This window comes from Pollachius pollachius (genome assembly GCF_949987615.1).
Source record: "Pollachius pollachius genome assembly, chromosome: 19".
NCBI classification, from domain to species: Eukaryota; Metazoa; Chordata; class Actinopteri; order Gadiformes; family Gadidae; genus Pollachius; species Pollachius pollachius.
The window spans coordinates 14,439,400-14,449,399 of record NC_136952.1 but is presented as its reverse complement, the minus strand read 5'-3'; the positions used below and the strand labels follow the sequence as shown (position 1 = coordinate 14,449,399).

Sequence of the window (10,000 nt, the reverse complement as noted above, 5' to 3'; positions counted from 1 at the left end):
TTAGCTCTATGGGATTGCTGTCAACCCCAGTGTGGCTCTTTTACAGGCTGTTACTACTTTTCCAGAGTATATTGCGAAGTGGACATAGAGAGCAAGATCACATTTTTCATCTTTAACCAGAAGAGTGGTAATAGTCGAGGCAAGACCCCAAAGGATGACCTTTAACAGGGCACGCCGACAAACCGAAAGGATGGAAATCAAATATTTCCCCCTCACTACCTTACATACATTGCTAATGCATTTCACTCCTGCTTTCCATGTTGAAAGCAGGACTGGGCTTTATTCTATACCTATACCTTTTTATATACCTGTATATGATGTATCAACTTACTCTGTATGCAGGGTAAGTGAAGGTTATCTGAAATTGCGATTCATTCAGTGTGCCAGAAATACACACAGAAGGAACATCATCAACAAAACCATGAGAATTCAATTGTGTTCGTGTTCACTCAAGCGTGTTGAAGAAAATACTGCCTGCGGTGAACCACAACTGAGGGATATTTAAAGGGCGCTATAATTAAGTGGATTCATGAACCACATCTGGCACAGATGTCGCCGGTGAGTCTTCCATTCAATCTATTGGAATATGCAAAAGATGATTGCGACACCTGTTTGGGTAAACCAGTTCCTGCCATGCTGTTGACCCATATGCTAACATTTTTCAAACAGTCCCTGGTGCTGTTCAGCATGAGTGTCCTCATACCTGGCATCTTCATGCTCTAAACGGAGACCGATTCCCCCAAATAAAACACCCCCATTGCGTCTGCTTCTCCTGTCCCACATTGACACCGAAAGACATGCTCTTTATTTCCCAGACATGACGTTTATCTCCGCTGTGATGCTTTTGTCTTGACAGGACGAGGGATCCACCTTTCTGCAGATGGGAGCGTCTCTGGAGCAGCAGATAGTCTGCATGTTCAAGGTAGTTTTATCCATCTCTACCTCACGCCAATGGTGGCCGGGAGAAAACTATCTAAAAGGGAATTTAGAAAACTAAACTCCCTCATAGATAGATAGATGAATACTTTATTGATCCCCTGGGAAAATTCAAAGTCTCAGTAGCTTGTACAGGTCACACAAAGCATACACATACAGCATAATCAGGATGATCAAATAAAATGAAATATCCACACAGATAATATGGACAATAAAATATATGCTATGGTGCTCTTCATCAAGCCCCTCTTAGGAAAAAACAGAGAAATATGGAAATGGAATAATCTGCGAACTCATCTGAATTTGAAATCTGAATTATAACAGCAATTAAGTGTCTATTCTGGGCCTAAGGCAAATCGAAATAAAAGGGATACATTCTGTGAAAATACATTTGATCATATCAGAATTCCCCCTCGACATCGTGTTTAAACCTGCCTTATCTTACGAGCCTTGAGGGGTTGAAGCAGTCGGATCTGATGCCAGTTCTTTCTTCCAGCTCATGGAGGAGTACGACTGGGGAGAGTTTGTGGTGATCACCAGCCTGCTGCCGGGGTACGAGACCTTCATCGACGTGGTCAACTCCTACACGGACACCTCCTACTTCCTGTGGAACTTACAGGACGTCCTGTCGCTGGAGATGTCCGTGGGGGCGAACGACGCGCGGACCAAACGCATGCTGCAGCAGGTTGGAGCGAAAGCCATTAGTCACACCACGCATCAGACGTCATGCTGCTATAGGCTTACAAACACTGCATCGAAAAATATAGCCCAGACTCTCTCCTCTGAGGCTGCGATGAAAGCTTATCAAATATTAACTTTTCTCGGAACGAGGCAAAGCACATACCCAATAAAGAAAGCTTAAAATGAAGCCGATCAAAAAAAGAAAAACAGCACATTTTCATTTAAAAATCCTTTCAAGTGTTGAGCTTCTGTCTGCATTGCTTGTGCCTCTAAGGTGGACTCCCAGGTCCTGCTGGCCTACTGTTCCCACGAAGAGGCCCAGTATCTGTTCCGCCAGGCGTCGGAGGTGGGCCTGCTTGGGCCGGGCTACATCTGGATCCTCCCCAGCCTCGCAGTGGGCAACCCCAACATCCCTCCGCCAATCAGCTTCCCTGTGGGCCTGATTGGCGTGATCACGGACAACTGGAGGAAGACCTTGGGCCAGCGGGTCAGGGAGGGCGTGGCCATCGTGGCCAAGGGGGCACAGGGCTTCAAGAAGTACCAGGGCTTTGTTCCAGAGGGACACAGCGACTGCAACACGCCCACCAAACACTGGGAGAACAACACTCTGTACAGGTGAGGGGTCTGCGGTTCCACAGGGTCAGCGTGGACGTGCAGGTTCATGGAGAAATGTTCGGGAATAAACACGGTCATGGTACTTGCTCTACTCTGTTGTACATAGCCAGAGCGATAGATTCAACATGCACTGAAACGCACGTTATTCTGCTCCGGCCAACGTATCCTGTGAGCTGCAAAGTGTAAGATGTGTGCGTGTGTGGTGGGTTCATGCCCATAGCCAGCTATGAGGTCACCGAGGTACGGACCTCAGCCCTTTTTGTCTAGATAAAAAAAAAATGTCAACCTATATACGACTGTTTACAAAATCAACAGTTGAGAACTCCTCAGAGATGAGTAAAGGCTCAATTCGGTTGAGACTTGTTACTTTGTGTCCGCCGTCTGTGACTTTTGTTGGTGCGTGAGCGAGCCGAGGTCACGTTTCGGCTCATTATTTTTCAAACCCTGGCTATGACCTGGTTGGGTTCCTGGGAGTGGGAGTATTGGGAGTAGGGAGTATTCGTTTGGCTTGAATTCATCATCATGCTGGTTCAGTCCACCATCGAGACTTGTGAAAGAAAGAGAGTGTGAGAGATAGAGAAAGAGGCAGGGAGAGAGATTGAGGAAGAGAGGGAGGGAGAGAGAAAGAGAACAAGAGAGTTTTTTGCATAAATATTGCCCCTTTCACAACCAGCCGTGGTCTATCATGTTTTAATGAGCTACTGCTATTATGCCCGATGGGACAGGGTCTCCCAAGGGAGCCATACTCTATGAACCACATAGTATATGGGCTTGGTCTTCCAGCCAAAATGTTCTTGGTTTGATCCCAATGTGTCCAGGATAACTGTAAGCAGCCTTGAGCAAGGAGCCTAACCCATTGCGTCAAAGCACTAAAGTTTAGTACTAAATTAGGAGGGGGCTAATTATATGCTTAAGCCGGTGTCCAGGATTGTGTGCGTTCATGTTTATTGATCTGTGTTTGTGTGTGTTGCCCTGCTGCAGACATATGCTGAACGTGACCTGGGAGGAGAAGGACCTGTCCTTCAACAGCCAGGGCTTCCTCACCAACCCCTCCATGGTCCTCATTGCCCTGGACCGGGAGAGACTCTGGGACAAGGTACGCTGGATAGAACCCAACAGAACCCGATAGAACCCAACAGAATGTCACGCAACCAAACCAAGCCCGATAGAGCCCAACAGAATGAAACATAACCCAATGGAACCAATCAGAGCCCAAAAGATCCCAGCAGAACCCAATCAAAAAAAAAACAGTATGCAGCAGAACCCAACATAACCCAAAAGAACCAAACAGAACCTAATCGCATCAGGCCGGAGCCCTGGCCGTTTTAATAGGGGATGAGACACTGGTTTCATACCAATGTGCTGTTGGGTCCAGGACCGGGGATTGTCATTGAAAGAGTGTGGAAGTCATTAGTTCAGGGCCGGATGGCAACAGATTAAACAGAGAGAGAGGGTATGGAGATTCTCTGATTTGTGCCTGCTCAGAATACAGAACAGGGCCGGTGCTATTTATTTTTTGTCATGGGAAGACCGATCAAATGTGAGCAACAAGGAAAGCTGCAGCAAATGGAGAGCTTGATTGGCTAGTGAACATTCAGAGGGGATACCTCTGTGTATTGTGGCTTGAGGAACATTTGCATGATTACAGGATTTGATGTAAAAACATGGACTAAGCATATGTAGAGAAAAGGGCTCCATTTGCTCTCTCAGTCATCCACCAACATGCTGTCCCGTGGAGATCGCCCTGACCCAATCCTCATAGATTTAGTGAGCAGAAAGACTAGTAAGAAGGTAGTATCACACAAATAGATGACACTTGCATGAACTATGAAACATCCAGTATTGAGAGCATTACGTTGTGTTATCATTATGGTAAATTCTCTCACTATTTCTGTCACACGGACACACAGACACACACACACGCACACACACGCACACACATACACACACACACACACACACACACACACACACACACATACACACACACACACACACACACACACACACACACACACACTCCATAGCTGAATTGTATTACTGGGGCTAAGCCAGGTCCAGAGTCTAATCTCACAGCTACAGTTGAACTCATTTATTTCTGCCCTTGCAGGACCAGTCTAGTTTGTCAATGTCAACCCCAAGGCTGGTCTCCACCCTGACAGCCACTAGTGTCTTTACTCAAGGGTGCTTGTGCTTGTGTGTGTGTGCATTTGTGTGTGTGTGTGTGTGTGTGTGTGTGTGTGTGTGTGTGTGTGTGTGTGTGTGTGTGTGTGTGCATGTGTGTGTGCATGTGTGTGTGTGTGTGTGTGTGTGTGTGTGTGTTGATTGAAGAGAGAGAGACAACAAGTGAGATTGTGGTGGGTGTGTTTAACGAGTGTATCCTCTACAAACTCATCAGGGTGTGGCGTCACCAGAGGTGATGGCTCCCCTGCTTGATACTGTGGCTCTATCTCTGTCCCTATAGAGGTGTTCTTATATGTTGTTGCTAGGACATGCAGGCAAACAGAACCCATACACATTCAAACACACACACACGCACACATGCACATGCACACACGCAAACGCGCGCACACACGCCTGGGTAATCTTTGATCCAAATCTGTTCCTCCTCTCCCACCTCGTTTCAGCCTTATCTCTCACTGCCTGTTTTCGTGCGTGCATCAACATTCCATCTCAACACCCCTCATGCTCCACACCCTTTCTCCCTCCTCCTCCTCCTCCTCATCCTCCTCCTCCTCCTCCTCCTCCTCCTCCTCACTCTCCTCCTCACTCTCCTCCTCCTCCTCCTCACTCTCCTCCTCCTCCTCACTCTCCTCCTCCTCCCCCGCCTCCTTCTCCTCACTTTCCCCCTCCTCCTCCTCCTCCTCCTCCTCCTCCTCTCCTCCTCCTCACTCTCCTCCTCACTCTCCTCCTCCTCCTCCTCACTCTCCTCCTCCTCCCCCCGCCTCCTTCTCCTCACTCTCCCCCTCCTCCTCCTCCTCCTCCTCCTCCTCCTCACTCTCCTCCTCCTCCTTCTCCTCCTCCTCACTCTCCTCCTCCTCCCCCCGCCTCCTTCTCCTCACTCTCCCCCTCCTCCTCCCCCTCACTCTCCTCCCCTAACTCCTCCTCCTCCTACTCACTCTCCTGCTCCTCTTCCTCCTCCTCCCCCCCCTCCTCCTCCCCCCTCCCCTCCTCCTCCTCCTCCTCTTCATTTCCTTCCTCCCTCCCCCCGCCCTCTTGGCGGGTCGCTACAGCGTCATGTCGCTCATTCATTTCGGGGACAGGCTGCGCTGTGACGACGTGACGTGCTCTTTACAAAGCCCCTCTCTCCGCTCTGCTACAACCTTGACAGCTTGACACACACACACGCACACACACACTAATCCACATAAACACATGCACATGCACCCACACAAATGCACATACACATTATACACTTGCACACACACACACACACACACACACACACACACACACACACACACACACACACACACACATACACACACACACACACACACACAAACACACACACACACATACGCGCAAGCAGGCACACAAACATGCACATGAAACACACACACATACACACGTGCGCTTGTAGGCACACAGTCACACACAGATCCCAGTGGTGTACCCCTCATGTATTTCGATTTTCTTCTTCTAATGTTCCTACCTACGGCCAGATGGACCATGAGGCCCGGGCTCCTTCAGGGCCAGATTGTCAATAGTATTGGGATTCAAACGCTGAAAATGTCTTACAAGTGGAGGTATATGAATAGATATTGGCTTTTCTAACCATTGTGGTATTTATGTCGCGTTTTCGTTTGAAGGTCTTGAGTGAACCTGCAAAACAAACTTGAATGTCTTCTGTTAGTGGATATTGTGGATTTTTAAATGTATTATTATTCTCCGTCACACTGCTGAAGAGACAATACAGTTCTCCGAATCTGAAACAGAATTAGAGGTACGTAAAGTACCCACCAATACAAGATTACTCAAACAAAGCAAGCTCCAGAATCCATAGTTTCCTCCCCGAGTGAAGTGAGTCCGTTGGGGGAGGGGGGGGGGGGGCTGTGTCCAACAGCCTCTTTCCCTCGGGGAGACGGATGAAAGCTCTGCTCCAGAATTGGGGACATGATGGTGTCAGAGAATAAACCACGGTGCGCCCCCCCGTCCGCTGAGGGCGATGGGCTGTCTGGGCTCATCGGATGCCCCGGTGGCCCCTCAGAGAGCTGGCTCCAACAGGGGCCCCGGCCAGCACCAGGTGATCACTCATCGTTTGGTGGAGCTCAGAGGAGACAGCGGAGAGGGGTTCTCCAGGTCCCGGAGTGGTAGACATAGGTTCCTGAAGGAGTGTGTAGTACTGGGAGGGTGTCTGTTTGAGCCAGGAGACGCTTTCTCAATACGACCGTACATCCCTCTGTGTCCCAAAGTATTAACTCAGGATATCATTGAATGTACCAACAGCAAAAGTACAAACAGCCAAAAACCTACCCCTATGAAAGGCCTTTCTAGTACACTTTTAAACAGGGTGTTTTCAAAGGATAATTAATATATTTTGGAAAAACAACTTTAACCACTCCAAGATCTCAACTTCCATGAATCTAAATCTAAATATCAAATAACCAACATTTGATAGTACTGAGAGCAAAGTGTGCTCTGCCGTGTTGCCCGATGTGTGTATGCAATGTGCTTTGTAAAAAAGGGCATTAACGAGCAACAGGGGTATACAATTTCTATTTCTATTCATTTGAAGTGAGAAGCTGTAAACATTCAGTTTTAGACTGCTCCTCTTTTCTCGCTGGGAAAGCCTGGAGGCCACGAAGAAGCAGCCGCCTCCACTTTGGTTCTTCAAGCCACAGGTATTGTCCCCAGAGGAGCAGTGATGTGAAGGTCACCGGGTGTGACACCGAGGTATCTACAATCAGACGGATGGCGTTGTCATCCACGCACTCGGAGCTCGTGTTCATTTAAGCCCCTTTTTCCCAACCACGGGTTTAATAATCGACTGGAAGATTTCTGAGTCAAATGTAATCAGTGGCTTCCATTGATTTGGATCACCCAGAGAGGATGGGGCGATCTTGTCCACAAAGCCAGACACTTCAGTCTCAGTAGATAATAGCAAGTAAAGCCCTTGAAGTACTGACCCAGACCGCGGCCAGGGTGGAAGGGACCCAGACATAGCCGGCTTTTCATCCAAGAATCATCGATAACATTCTCGACCCTGAGAAAAAAACAGACAATTCCCTCGAGAGGGTGTTGATTGTGCCTATGCCGCCCGGAAGTGCTGCTGTGTTCCCGAGGTCGTGTTGATGGCGGGCTCCCAGATGTCCAGAGGTCCAGGTCCAGATGTTGGATGTGGACCGTGGAGCGAAGGCGTGTCCGGACGGTGGGGAACCCACACCTAACGGGCCGACCGACGGTCCAGAGAAACAGGAAGCTGGACCATGGAGTGTGGAGCGTGGCAGTATCCCGTTACGGTGCCGATGACATCCCAGATGATGTGTGCAAGGTTTTCATCTTCTGAGTGAAAAACGTGATAGAAAGTACTTTCAAAAATATTTGAAATGTGCACGTTTGCTTGATCCTTCCAATGTTCACAGCCATAATTTCTGACAGGGTTTTATCATTAGTTACCGTGAACTATTGGAAATCTGAAATTGTGATCATTATGTCCCTGATTTGGGCTTTTAGATGGGTTCAGCACACAGAATATCTTTTTAGAAAACACAGAGCAATTGGTAACATTTTACAATAAGGGCACATTAACCGTTAATTATCATAAGCTAATGCAGTACTAAGCATGAACCAACAGTTATTTAACAGTTAACTAATGTTTTTCGTTAATGGTATTATAAAGTATGGTCATGTTTACTAACGGTGTTCAGGTAATTAAAGTTATCGGGTTCATGTGAACTAAGGTATTTTTTTACCCATTTGTAACAAAGACCTTGGTTCAAGCCACCCAGGTGCCTTTAGGCTGGCTCCTCTAGACAAAGGACGCATGGTGGTGATGTTGAAAGATAAGGTTTATAGTTACGGTTGACTGTGGCCAATGTGATGCAACGGCTTGTAATTATCACACCTGGTGGCAAAATATCACCCCTTTAACATTTTTACTCAAAGTGTAACATGTATGCAGCCTCACCCAGCCCCAGAGTCCAGACTCGGCCAGGTGAGGCTGCTTCAACCAGCCATCAACCACACAAACAACAAGGACATTATTAAATAGGGTTAGAGTAAACCCAAACCCCTATGCTAAGGTTATTGAGTAATTCTTTCACTGCATTACCGATCAATGGTTAGTTAATGTGCTCTCAAGTGTTCCCAAAAAATGCTGTGTAACTAGGCATTTTGTGACCAACACTGCCCAAACAACACAAAGCACCATTCCTCATATTTTACAACGACAGGATCCCTGAAAATGTTGAGTGTTCTGTCTTTGACACGAGTCGTCGTGACTCAATGAGGATATGACCCACTTTAGCCCGGTGTTGTGAAGAAAAAAAAATCCATTAGTGATTCACAAGCTCAGGTAGCATGCGTTGTCTCCAATCCCAGCATGCAACTGGGTTGGATCACAACAATGCTGTCTCTGGCAGGGAAGCTGGCTTGGAGCCAGGTTTTGAAGCAGCGATCTTTCACAACGGCTCATGTACTATAGCGGTACACAGACCGCTGTTGTCAAAACAAGGAGCAGGATGGGTGCAAGAAAAAAAGAAAACATTCAATTGGATCCCATCCCTGTAGATGTCACACAGACTCACACACACGCACACACAAACAAACACACACACACACACACACACACACACCTACAGACACACACACGTACACATACATACACACACACACACACACACACACACACACACACAAAGGCTGATTAATCATCCATTAAGAAAGGTGTTTGACGACAAAAAGTCTGTGTGTGTGATTGTCTGCTGGCTCCATCCTTTCTTTGGCCGTTTCCCTCTCTGTGTCTCCCTCCCTTCCTCCACACCTTCCTCAACACCTATCACCTTCCCCCTCCTTCAACCTTCTCCACATGCACGCATCTTTCTGTTCTTCCCGGACCTCAAGAAGATTGAAGTGAAACGGGAAGGGCTTGAGGAGAGGAGGGGTAGGGGGATCAAAGGGAGAAGGGAGGCAGAAGAGAAGGAAGAGTTAGAATGAGGCAGGATAGGAGAGAGGAGGGTGGGGGTGGTGGTGGGTGCCGGCTGAAAATCCCCCGACCGGTGATTTTGAATCCCTGAATCCAGAGTCCCTTGTGGCCCGATGTAATCCCACAAATGTATAATCATAGGAATGCATTGTCTCTGTCTTTCTCCTCTCGCTCTCCTCTCTCCTTGCTATTTCCTCACATTCTCTCCTCTCCCTAACCCATGACGAACCTCTCACTCTCTCTCTCTCTCTCTCTCTCTCTCTCTCCTCTCCCTCTCTTCCCTCTCTCCTCCCCTCTCCCCAACCCATAACCAACCCCTCTCCTCTCCTCTCTACATCCTCTCCCTCTCTTCCCTCTCTCTCCCTCTCCCCAACCCATGACCCACCGCTCTCCTCTCTCTCCTCCCCCTCTCTCTCCCCTCTCCCCAACCCCTCTCTTCTCTCTCTCCTCTCTATATCATCTCTCTCTCGCCTCTATCTCCCCCCCCCCCCCCACCAGGTGGGCACCTACGCGCGGGGCATTCTGCAGGTGCGCTACCCGGTCTGGCCCCGCTACGGCAGCTTCCTGGAACAGGTGTCCGACGACCGCCACCTCACCGTGGCAACGCTTGAGGAGCGGCCC

The 10,000-nt window shown here is 48.4% G+C and overlaps 1 protein-coding gene across 1 annotated transcript in view; it reads left to right on the top strand.

Annotated features, from left to right (window-relative positions):
* grin2cb (glutamate receptor, ionotropic, N-methyl D-aspartate 2Cb) overlaps window positions 1-10,000 on the top strand; it is a gene marked incomplete at both ends in the record, with an annotated part of 44,693 nt that overhangs the window by 12,680 nt on the left and 22,013 nt on the right. The window contains 5 exons of the mRNA XM_079756841.1: window positions 857-922; window positions 1,433-1,621; window positions 1,892-2,232; window positions 3,214-3,328; window positions 9,878-10,000. Of these exons, the coding sequence (XP_079612967.1) occupies window positions 857-922; window positions 1,433-1,621; window positions 1,892-2,232; window positions 3,214-3,328; window positions 9,878-10,000 (834 nt within the window). The remainder of the gene's footprint in view (window positions 1-856; window positions 923-1,432; window positions 1,622-1,891; window positions 2,233-3,213; window positions 3,329-9,877) is intronic.